This window comes from Eurosta solidaginis, chromosome 5, assembly GCF_040869045.1.
Source record: "Eurosta solidaginis isolate ZX-2024a chromosome 5, ASM4086904v1, whole genome shotgun sequence".
In the NCBI taxonomy this organism is placed as follows: domain Eukaryota; kingdom Metazoa; phylum Arthropoda; class Insecta; order Diptera; family Tephritidae; genus Eurosta; species Eurosta solidaginis.
Genome location: NC_090323.1, coordinates 101,084,564 through 101,097,370, shown reverse-complemented (window position 1 = coordinate 101,097,370; position 12,807 = coordinate 101,084,564). Strand labels below are relative to the sequence as shown.

The window sequence follows — 12,807 nt, the reverse complement described above, 5'->3', positions numbered from 1 at the left end:
ACATTTAAATAAATTAAATTCTGAATCGTGTCATGCAGTTTCTATTTTAATTTTGTAAATTTTCTCACCGTGTGAAATAAAATAATAATAAATTTTCTATTTACCAATAAATGCAGGACTTTTGTTGTGCTATTTTTTTGGGTGCATTGTGCAAAATTATACATGGTCCTTTCGCGGCCAAAGAACACCAGCGACCAAAAGTAAAAAGTTAACAAAAAAAAAAATATAGAAAATCAATTTTTACATAAAAACGCGATTCAGTACGGAGACAAAAAACCATAAAGGTGCTTTATAAAAAAAAAAATTATTTAAAAAATTACTCAATTGAACAAAAATACATACTTACTTTACTCGTATATATATAAATAGAATTTTAATGTTTATTCTTTAATATTTAATTCAATAAAACACAAACTTAAACTAAAAAGGAAAATTCCCCAAAATTATATATGCGTTGAAATTCAAAGTCTTAATAGACGTTGGCTGTAGCTGCTAAAACTCAGCTGTTCTATGATGTTGCCACATATTGCGGCAGGGTTCGATTTGGGTAGTCACTACACCACCTCCTTTCCAGAAAATCCGCCGATGTGCTTGCATCAATACTTGTATCTTGTGTTATTGCTGCTAATTCATCTCTAGGGAAATAAGTGGTTTAAGTCTATCGATGGATACGGTTACCGGCCTCGAACCAATCATTATCGTGTATGTCTTGGGGTATCTGTTAACAACCAGATATGGCCCGTCGTAAGGTGCTTTCAACGGCTTTTTAGTTATATCGTCGCGTAGAAAAACATGTGTCACACCTGTCTGTCACATCACTTACACTTATTAAAGCAAGCTAATTTAACTTAAACTTTATTGTATTTATTTCAAACGGTCATCCCATACGGATGCAGGTAAGCGTAAAACCTACCTTCGTGACAGTTCAGAAGTAGGACGTTCTAGTGTCTACGCCTGCGAACGAAAAAGTGCGTGGTTAAAACTAAGAGTGAAACGAAAACAATACAAATGTGCAGATTTATGAAATTGTGTGGAAAAAGCATACATAATTTGTGAATTGTACGTTTATAAACGTTTAGGCTTGCATACGCGTTGCAAGTTAAATAAAAAATAAATGTAAGGCGCGATAACCTCCGAAGAGATCTAAGGCCGAGCTTCTCTTCCAATTTGCGTCGTGCTCCTATTGATTTTCCCTACAATCGGCCGGACGGGACCTACAAGTTTTATGCCGACTCCGAGCGGCATCTGCAAGGCAGATGAGTTTTCACTGAGAGCTTTTCATGGCAGAAATACACCCGGAGCGCTTGCCAAACACTGCCGAGGGGCGACCCGCATAGAAAAATTTTCTTCTAATTGAAAAATCTTATTTCTAAAATTTTGATGTTGCTTTGCCCGGGGTGTGAACCCAGGGCATACGGTGTGGTAGGCGGAGCACGCTACCATCACACCACGGTGGCCGCCAAGTTAACCTAACCTAAAAATCGTGAACAGCGGAGCCCCAGTAGACATACGTTTTGTCGCTGAGCTCAACGGTTCGTATTCAGATTTTGTGGCTGCGTAGCGTTTTCGTTTCATATATGTATATACGTATATTGGTACATAACATACACACACGCTCATACAAATATTTGTTTTCCGGTAGTTTAAATATCTTCGTGCAACTTAATATTCGTTGGCTAGCTCGAACGTGTCGAATCTCTCTCATAGTATTTTCGTTCGATCAAATAACTCTATCTTTTTCTCGTATCATTTGACTCAAATTCATCTATCACTATCGCGCTCGTGTTTCTTGTGTTTATAGCAGAGCCGGCCACACAAATACTAAAACAATTGCATAAGTATGTGTAAAAGTTGAGTGACAACTTCCTACAGTGTGCTAAAAGAAAATGTGGACTGTGAAGTTCAAAATTAAAAAGGACTCTGGTTATTTGATTTCAAGCTAATCCTAACAATATTTACTTATATTCACATAACTAAGAACGCGGAGGTCGAGCTAATCAGATAAAACTTTTTTATAAAAAAAGGTATGGTGTTTTTTAATACAAAATTGACTTAAAGAAATCACTTTTTCATTAAGAAAGAACTATAAAACAAAATAAAAAAAAATGTATAAAAATGAACAAAACTGAGTAGAACGTATAAAAAGTTACTTATATTAAATTGTCAATATTTATTAATAATTAATTAATTATTATTAATATTTAAATTGTCAATATAAATATGTATGTTCAAAGAAACTTAATAATACTAACTAAAACGTATTAAGTCACTTTAACATTGCAGCATATTTTTTTATTATGTGCCCAAAAAGTAGCATGGACTTTTCCTTTTGCATTCACTGTTGATTTTAGTGAGTGACAAGCGAAAGCAAACGATCGTGATGGCACATCGTTAGTGTCTGTGTGAAAATACGAACTCAAATTGCACAATGTGCAACTTTTGGCCGGCTCTGATTTACTCTTTGCCACTACGGAGCAAAATTCACTCGCGGAGTTGTTGTGGTTGTCGAGTACCGTTGCATGTTTACGTTTGTATACATTGGTTGTATCGGAGACGACGCGATTGTTGGATGAAAATTTGGCACACACGTTTTTTCGAGCGCTGTTAAACGCTGAACCATTGTTTGGTCATGCTCACTCCCACTATCACTTGCATTTTCGAAATGCTCATTTATACGTTGGATGAGTTGGTTTTTAATACCAGACGTAGGTAAAACAGCATCCTTACATTGCTCTTTTAGATCTTTGAGTGTTTACTTGACATTTTGTTTCGTTTCGTTGTTTTAAGTGTAAGCTATAAACCAGAGCTAGTAGAGTAGAGCTAGTATCGCGCGACATATCGTAAATGGTGTCAATGATAACGATTTGAAATGAAAAATATCTAACGAGTACGTACGCTGTCAAGACTTATTAAAAGATATAATGAGTTACAGTATATATAACGATGTAGGCCAAAACAATAAACTAAAATCGGGTTACACCGCCACGAAAACCGTTTCAGTAAATGGAAAATCTGTGCAAAAACTGACAAACGTGAAAGAAGTGAGCCCTGCAAACAACGTTAAGTGTTTTAATTGTACCAAAATGGGGCACTTTTCTATTAAATTCCCAGAGCCGCAAAAGAAAGCTAGGTGCTCAAAGTGTCAACGAACCACTCATAAAAGCGAAGAGTGTCCGAACGTAAAGCAAAACAATGTGAATACAATACAAAATACGGACGCGCCGAAAATTTATGTTAATACTTCTGACGGTATAACTAAGACAATAAACGTGAACGGGCATACTACAAACGCATTTGTTGATTCCGTAGTACGCGCACGCTCGTGCGTAAAACGTTTTCGGAAAAAATCGGTAATTTTAAAAACATTGTGACTGTATTACGTGGTTTCGGGGGTGGTGAATATGTGTCAACACGTATCATCAACGTATTATTAACGCTTGATAATCACAAATTGCCCACAGATATGGTTGTTGTCAGCGACGAGCTGATTTGCGAAAACGTACTCCTAGGTAAAGATGTGCTGTGTGGCTCAGATACTCGGCTAATAATTGAAAATGAAAAGTGTCGTGTCGAACAAATGCTCGCCTCAAGGTTTAAACGAAACAGAAATCAGGCAATTTGAAAATATTATGAACGAATACCGTGAAATTTTCGCCAATAATATTGCTGATATTGGCAAGTGTAATCTTGGAAAAATGAAAATCGAGTTAACATCGAACATACCAATTCAACTTAAACCGTATCGTATTCCGTTTGCTAAAAGGCGAATCGTGTCACGTATCGTAACCGAGTTACTCGAAAATGACATTATTCGACCCAGTGAGTCCGCGTACTCGTCTCCTGTGGTCCTAGTTGAAAAGAAAACAAAGATCACCGTCTTTATATAGACTATCGTTGTGTAAACAAAATAACAGCAAAACAACCTTTTCCCATGCCGAACATGAAAGAGCAGTTCGCGCAACTCGCCGGTAATAAATTTTTCACGACGTTTGTTGTGCCAAGGGGTGTACGCTGGTGTATTGTGGAATTCTGCCACGACCAAGCCGGGCACAAGCTTTAGATAAAACACTTGAACGAATCAAAAAACGTACTGGTTTCCGAATATGAGACGATTTGTTAAAAACTACATAGCAGCATGCATTAGGTGTTGTTATCAAACGCAACGTACGGGTAAAACTGAGGGTAGCCTCCATTTTAACTCAGTTAAACCCATTCCGTTCTACCGTGTACATTTGGATCACATGGGTCCATTTCCACGCAGCAAACGGGGAAATTGTCATGTCCTCGCCATATCCGATGCTTTTAGTAAGTTTCTCGTAGATAAAGCCGTGCGCGATACCAAGACCATTCATGTTATAAAAGCGATTAATGAAATATCATCGTATTTTGGGTTACCATCGCAGATAGTCACCGATAGAGGTACATCTTTCACATCGAAATCATTCGAAGAATATTGTAAGAAAACATACAAAAACATCAGTACGAACGCCGCGCGCAAATGGCCAAGTAGAACGCGCCAATCAGAGTATTTTATCACATCTACGCACAACAACCGACAATCCTAAGATTGGGATCTTATTCTGAGAGATCTCCAATGGTCTGCTAATTCCCGTCGAAACGCGACTACCAAATTGAGACAAACGAGCTTGTGTTTGATTTCCCACTACGGCATCTAGTAACTAACCAACTTATTGCCTCTGTTAATGATGATATCGACAAAGAAAATTCTGAGCTAAGTTCCGCCGAAAAACGTAGCCAAGCAGTTATTAACATAGAAAATGAGCGCGAAAAATGGAAAAAACGATTTGACAAGACATCAGCAACCTAAGATTTACGCTGAGGAAGATTTAGTAGTCATTGAAAATGAGCCAGCTTCTACGGGCGAGTCGCGAAAGCTCGAGCCAAAATTTCGTGCACCGTACATTATCCGCAAAGTTTTGGGTAACGATCGGTATTTACTAGAAGATATACCAGGTTATCAAGTCAGCAACAAAAAGTTTAGCTCTGTTTATGCCTCCGACAAGTTCAAGCCATGGGGTAGCAACAGTCCCGAATTAGAGTCCAACGACGAAATCAAGACGATTTAGGTCAGGAAAGGCCGAGTTGTCACACCTGTTTGTCACATCACTTACAAAATGCTACCTTAGAAATACTACCAATGAATGCAACACTGTTACATTTGAACAATTGCCGTATACCGAAATTCCAACGACATTCAGTCTGTGAGTGAACACGAGCAAGCAACGCGATCGGAAAATAACCAACTACCATTCGTCTCAATAAACAATCATTTTCTATTTATATTAACTTGATCATTTTCTTTTATAATTAAAGCAAGCTAATTTAACTTAAACTTTATTGTATTTATTTCAAACGGTCCTCCCAAACGGGTGCAGGTAAGGGTAAAACCTACATTCGTGACACATGACTACAAAAGCGCAGATCCATGGGCACAAATACCGCAGGTTTACCATGCTGTGACGTTTGTATTGGTCGAACGGTCTCGAAATGCCGTCGCAGTTCTCGTAAAAAATTATGTTGGTCCACGGGACCCTCCTCCTCCGAGTCCATTATGTCACTAGGAAGCCGAATAGGTTGGCCGTAAATCATCTCTGCCACAGATACTCCCAAGTCTTCCTTAACAGCTGTTCTTAACCCCAGAAAGACGAGAGGCAGGACTTCCACCCAGTTTGCATCCGCTGCATGACATCTAAGGGCTGGCTTTACAACTCGGTGCCATCTTTCGCCCCTGGGTGGGCCAAACCATGACAAGCATTAAATATCACTTATCGTAACACTTTTGGTACGTATGGTCGCAGTATGCCGGTTGATTTATCACAAATTATTACGATGCCCGATTGTTGATGTCGGTGTTCCACTAACTGCAACGAGGATTGTTCGCCATCAAGTAATCCTTTAAGTTCGTTACATTTTGTTTGCTCGTCATGCAATTGTTGCATATCTACTGGCATCGGTAGCGAAAAGGTCTCGACCCCTGAGAGCATATCGGCTACAATATTATCCGCGCCACTGATGTGTCGTATGTCCGAAGAAAACTGACTAATGAAATTAAGCTGTCGTGTCTGCCGTGGTGAAATTTTCTCCCACTTCTGTTCCAATGCATGTGCCAACGGTTTGTGTTGCGTGAAAATAATGAAAACTGTTCCCTCTAAATGATAACAGAAATGCCGTATTGCCTTGTAAATTGCTGTTAGTTCACGATCATATGCGCTATAGCGTTGTTCTGTTGGGGTAAACTTCTGTGAGAAAAACCCTTATGGCATCCACTTACCTTGCTGTAGCACGGCACCGACTGCGACGTCGGAGGCGTCAGTCATTAAAGCTATAGTGGCATCTTTCATGGGGGAACGCAAGAAGGGCCGATTCTGCCAATTGTTGTTTCAGTCTCTCGAACGCTTCTGTTGCTTCTCTCATCCAACGGATCTCGGTTTTATCTCTTTTCTTACATGGTCCCATTAATTTCTGTAAAGGTGCCTCGGTGGCCGCAGCATGGGGCAAAAATCGCCTATAAAAATGGCCATCAATATACATGGTCAAAACAAACACCCATTTTCGTTTTTTTCAACCTCTAATTTGTTTTCAATGCGCAATAGGTACAGAATGCGAGCATTACTTTATGGGAAATTTATCGTTCGGTAGAAATGCGGGAAAAGTTCAAAAAAGAGGCTCCCGAAAGAGAAAATTAACATGCAAAGATAAAGGAAAACCAGTTTCTACAATTAAAATAAGAAAAGTGAATGATTAATGTGCTGCTAGAAATGATAGAAAGGTAAATTCAACAACCCAAGCAATAGACATTCCGCCACAGAGAAAGAGTTTACGGTAAATCTTATTTATAGCGGAAAAACAGTTCAAATGAACGCAATAACTTGTTTCTCATTTGTTTCAGATTACAGAACCGTAAAAAGGACTGACTGGAAAAAGTACAAAAGAAGTGACGTTTGTACGAATGATGACTACTTATCAAAGCTTAATATGGAAAAAATTAGGTTTAACTTCTAATTTATTTTAAAATCAATTAGCATGATAAAAAATATGTAAATTTTTTTGTTAATGACAATAATATAATAAACATAGTATATTATTAAGAAATTGCGCCCCACTTAAGTTGCAACTTAACCCCAACCATCTTCACAATGATACCCTACCTACGTTTCTACTCTCTGCCACCTTCTCAATAGAACTTATAGGACTTGGCATTATGGTCACAACCGTGCCACCGTAATATAAAGATCTTATCGCCAAGAAGAGCGCTTTGTACTTGTAGCTTGTCTACTTTCAGGGTGTTTTTCAGTAGTGAAACCACACAGGAAAATGACAAAAACAGCACAAAACAGAATTTTTATTTCCAAAATTTCAGCCCTTAAAACTGCGTCCTCGCGAAGAATCACCCATACAATAACTTGTATGCCATCTGGCATAATGCGGGCGCAAAGGCTGACTAGTATGTTAATTGGTATGACCCTGATGGGTATGCTGACTAGTATGGCATCTGGTACGATGTTGGTGTATATAATGACTAGTTTGTCAATTGGTATCATGCTGATGCAGAGACTGGCAATTGATATTTCGTAGGGCATCGCCATGTTAAAAAAAAAAACTAGTTGCTAATAGGGAAAAATTACAGAAGTCATAGTAGTTGGGATTTATGGCAAACTAGTATTCTTCTAGTATACAACTAGTTGGTTTGACTGTAGGGAATCTAGTGACATTTCACAGTCAACCCCGTTTTACAACAATCCTATATGTTAAATGATGCTCCCTTGAAGCGTATATCTGTAGTATGTGATCTAGGCGTTCTTGCGAAACTGAGCTTTAACACGCATATTTCATCTATCGTAAACAAAGCATCGGGTGTACTCGGATTTATTAAAAGATGGGCTAAAGAATCGAACCAAGCCCTTTTAGATATCATTAGTACGCCCAGTACTCGAGTATTCTTAGTGTATTTGGTCTCCGTGATATAAAAATAACATTCGATCTATATCGGTGCAGAAGCAGTTTCTAATCTTCGCATTACGTGGCCTTAACTTGAAACAAAGTCTTCATCTTCCGCCATATAGAAATAGACTTATTCTCATTAGTTTGAAAACAAGTTTTAAGCTTGAAGCTTATCGGGAAGTTACTTAAATTTCAATTACAAAATTCGTAAACAACGTTCGCTACACAGAACCAAGCTAAATAAGACCGTTTAATAAAGAATAAGCACATGTTGGCGGTTACCAAATATATGTTAGAACTCGTAAACCCGGCGTTGGTGTGGTGACTAGACATTTCTTGAGTGGTGTGGAGGGGTAAAATTTCGTTATTTCCATATGTATCAAAATAGCGTTTAAGGTTTCGGTAACCTTCGAACAAAAACGTAATAAGGAATTCGAATTAAAAAATCTTGAAGAGCTTTCAAAATGTACCAAGTGTGTATATACAAACCTCCATCACTAATATTCAGGATTCTTCGTTGAGCAACACCATCTATCCCTTCGTTCGCTTCGAATGATCCAAGCCTAACACGTGCTAGAAATATCTGGAACGGATTTATTGTGATAAATGTCATCATAAATATACACAAGGCCAGTCGTGAGTTAGACACATCCCGAATTTTACTTTGAGCGTTTCTCATTTTATACGTGTTTATATTTTCGGGAGAACATGGTACAGATGTGTCAAAATATGATGGTGATTGTGAAGCACTTGACTCATCACTACATGGTGGTGTAATAATAGTGTGTTTGTTTGTTGTCAATGTTTTCTTAGTTGTTTTGCTATCTCCATTAGGTGTGTTTTCCACTGCAGAAGATTTGACTAAATATTTGGCTTTGCCACAATTATGTTTCAGAAGTTCATTCTGAAGCCTTTGTATTTCAATATGCATTTCAGAGTTTTGCTTTTGCAGGTCACGTATTTTATCAATAGATTTGCGTAAGACAGCAGATTTGTTTAGCTTTGCTGATTCGCCTATAATTAAACTCTTAAGTTCGGAAATTTTATCATTAATTGAAGTACGATAGCGACGCTCTATTGCATTATGAGCAGATCTTTTGACCTCTTTTTTTTTAGGCTGAATTCGATTAATTGGAACTTTATGCTCAAGAGTTGGAACGCTTCCAATTTTTGGCAAGTTATATATGATAGGTATTTGTGATATTATCGAGCTTCCGCCTACAATGTTACTTGCGTTCATTATTGTCGGATTCCTTTGAATTAAAACACTCTGATCAATCTGAATGTCTTTTGAATCCTTTAAAGACATATTCGACCGGATTAACTGTAAAAATGAAATGAAATATGGTTTTAAAACCAATTCAAAAACTTTTAGACCTTAATTACTTCTACATACATTACTATTACAACTCAAAACAAAATATTATTATATTGGATGATAAATGTATGAACAAAAATATAAACTTCATTTTACAACATTCGGATATATGAAAAATTCAAAATAAGCATGCGTTTATTATGTAACACGATTCGAAAAAAATTTGTTTCGAATTTTGGGAAAAAAAATCCTTCGAATCGAGTTACAGAATAAGGCCGCAGTACATCATGATTCTTGGTTATTGTGAATCAAGTGAAGTTCCAGAGAAACTAATATTTGAGAAAAACAAAAGCGTCTTAGATAGTACTTGAGTTAAACTACTCCAAAAACAAAAATCGTGTGACGGAGTTTGCCTCGGTGCCGCACTGATTGTTTTTGAGTTATATTACCTACCACACCGAAGATCCTGGGTTAACGCCCGGGCAAGCTACATCAAAAATTTAGTGGCAGCGTGCTCCGACTACCGCACCGAAGATCGTGAATTCAAATGGATCACGGTCAAAGTAACATGAAAACATGATGTAGAAACAAGTTTTTACAATTACAAAAAAGGTTTCCTGAGCAGGATCGCTGCTTGACCGTGATTTGGCAAACACTCCGAGTGTATTTCTGCCATGAAAAGCTCCTCAGTGAAAACTTATCTTCCTTGCAGATGCCGTTCGGAGTCGGCGTAAAACTTGTAGGTCGCGTTCCGTCGATGGCCGACCCCGCTTAGAAAAAAATAGTCTTATAATTGTGTTATAATTGTTTTTGTTTGAGCGGCCTATTGATAAATGATTCAAGGTTCGATTCAAGCTCAAGGCCAGAACAATAATTTTTGTAATTGACAATAAACAAATGCAGCATTATCAGTGTTTTGCAATAGATGGCGCAATGCTGATTAAATATATTTGGTATGAAGGATTAGAAGTAGCAATTTATCAGTCAAACAAACCACCGCTGTATAGCTAAATGGTTAGCGCAGCGTGCCTAAAGCGTACTGTCTGAAAATTTTTCGACCATTATTCCAAAAACAAAATACATATTTTCAATTATAGAAAAATTAAAAGAAAAACTACAATTATCACTAAACCCCAGCGGGTTAGGGGGTCAAAATATACCCGCGGCAGGTATGCCTGTGGTAAGAGGCGACTAATATACCAGATTCAAGGGGCTGTGTAGCGCAACCCTTCAGGTTGCCAGCGCAATATATAGCTTCTCCAAACCCAATTGTCAACCTCACCTATCCGCGGCGAATCCCGTTTCGCTAACAGACGAGGCTCTGGCGACCCCAAGCTCCTCATGGAACTTGGGGGTGGGGAGGGAGGGATGGGCTGAAGGTTTAATGTGACCATATAAATCGTTCCCGAGATGGTCGGGCTAGCACCTTAATGGTGCTGTATTACCGAAGCGTATCGGATCTGTATCCGGCAAAGGACCATCACATCGATAACACTCCCCAAAGCCTTCGGGGAGTAACCTTATCGCTACAACAACAACATAATTATTATTAGAAAAAAATTATTAATCTGGCCTTGAGCTCGAATCGAACCTTGAATCGGAAAATTTAAAAATAATAATTAATATCAATTTTTGAGATGAATTTCGAAGCATCCTGTATGTATATTTATTTCAAAGCTAAAGCATTTCACTTTCAGAAGAATACTATACTTTTACAAAAATAAATACGTGTATCGAGTTTGGTAAATTTTGGTAAAGCGGTCACTAAGATAAATTTTTGTATAATAAGTGGGCAGTGCCCCGCCTCTTTTCAGCAATTAATTGGTTGCTTTATCTTTTCCTCAGAAACAACATTGCTGAACAACCTTCAATAACTGCCCTGCACCCTATATATATATTTGTTCTAAAACGTGGACATTTGACTTTTTTGTAAGAGCATTATATTGTAGCGAAGCTTTCTCTGAGCCCCGATGCTTCTTAAATTCTTGCTGGATATACTCGCCGTGTCCAGGGTTCCTTACAATAAATGTATACTTTGGGGCCCTTTTCCAAGTCGTACAATTCACTTTATTTAACTTACTTTCTATTTACAACAAAATGATGTCTAATACTTCATGTAATTCCAATTATTCACTTTATTGGTGTTGGACGTCGGCGTGACCTGCTTGGTAACGGTCCACCCGAGTCCCGTTAGCGTGCTTGCTTGCGTTGGTTTTTTTTTTTTTTTGTTTTTAGGATTGTTGACCAGAGAATGTATCTACACACGCCAGGTATTTTCTCTTAGTGTGAGTCTTTTAATTTCTGGATTAAACTTCCAATGTCAGTTCAGTGTATATTTGGGACCACTAGTACACAATGGTAGTACCTTAGAGGCCAGAACCATGTGCCAGCAGGCCCCTCCATAATTTGTAATTTCGATTGTAATTTGTATTCTAATTGTAATTTGTATTCTTAGTGTATTTGGTTTTTAAATGGCACCACGCCAAGCACAAAATCCTTTATATTGTATTGCAGTTAAGTAAATTATTACGTTGTATTCTTTGTGTATTTGGTTTTTAAATGATACCACGCTAAGCAAAAAAATTCTTTTTTTTTTTTCTTTTGGATTTATATGTAGTAAAAATTGGTTTTAATAAATTATTATTTTTTCCTTTTTTTAGATTTATATGTGGTCAAAATTCTTTTTTTCTTTCTTTTCGCATTATATATAGACAACTATGCGTGTTTTTCGTAGCATGTGGTTTTTAAAATGGCACCACACCAAGCACGAATTCAATTATGTGTTCTTCCGTTATTCTCATTGGCTCAGGCTCCGTTATTTGGTCGCCAGACACACAATGACGTTTTTTTTTCAATTGATCAGCCCTATGGTTTTTTATATTGTTTCGTTTTTAGCAGTAAAACTGAATTTATGTATATCCACTAACTCTTCAGTTTTTAAACGGTTTTATTTAGCTTGAGTTGACAGGCTGGTTGGTTGGCTGACTGGCACGAAATTTGTAATTGAAATTTAAGAAACTTCCCGATAAGCTACAAGCTTGAAACTTGGAATAGAGTTCAGAACCAGATGACAATGTAATAATAAGAAAAAATCGCCGCTAGGTGGCGCAAAGATCGAGATATTCAAAAAAATCGTATTTGTGGTCAGATTTGGTCCATATTTTATGTCCCTGCAAAAATTGTGTGACCAAAAACGCACACATTCACTTGAGTTTTTTTACAGCCACAAATTCACCGAGTGTACATGTGAGAATTAGGAGCATTGAGTTCAGAAAATGAAATAGCATGATGAAATATTTATCTTATATTTATTATCTCACTCTTTTTCTCACATATGCATACGGATGGTGAAATTTGAAAATTGTCAGCGGGAGTTGTGCGCCATTTTATTTCTTCGAAGTACTAATTCCAATTGTGATTTCCTCTGCGCATAACAAAAATTTATGAAATCAAAAAGTTCTGCGGAGGGACCACTTAAAAATCAAATATTCACCCCTATTCTGCATTTCGATTACGTTCCCGTTCTC

General features: G+C 37.6%; 1 protein-coding gene and 1 long non-coding RNA gene across 6 annotated transcripts in view; both read right to left on the bottom strand.

The window, feature by feature from the left end:
* SREBP (Sterol regulatory element binding protein) overlaps window positions 1-12,807 on the bottom strand; it is an 801,341-nt gene that overhangs the window by 612,306 nt on the left and 176,228 nt on the right. For all 5 annotated transcript variants that reach the window (XM_067756911.1, XM_067756910.1, XM_067756908.1 and 2 more), the window contains exon 3: window positions 8,452-9,286. In XM_067756911.1, the coding sequence (XP_067613012.1) occupies window positions 8,452-9,286 (835 nt within the window). The remainder of the gene's footprint in view (window positions 1-8,451; window positions 9,287-12,807) is intronic.
* On the bottom strand, window positions 6,290-6,684 carry LOC137233674 (uncharacterized). Its single transcript, XR_010947531.1, has 2 exons — window positions 6,588-6,684; window positions 6,290-6,526 (listed from the first exon to the last, which is right to left on the bottom strand). It is a non-coding gene; the product is annotated as an uncharacterized lncRNA (long non-coding RNA).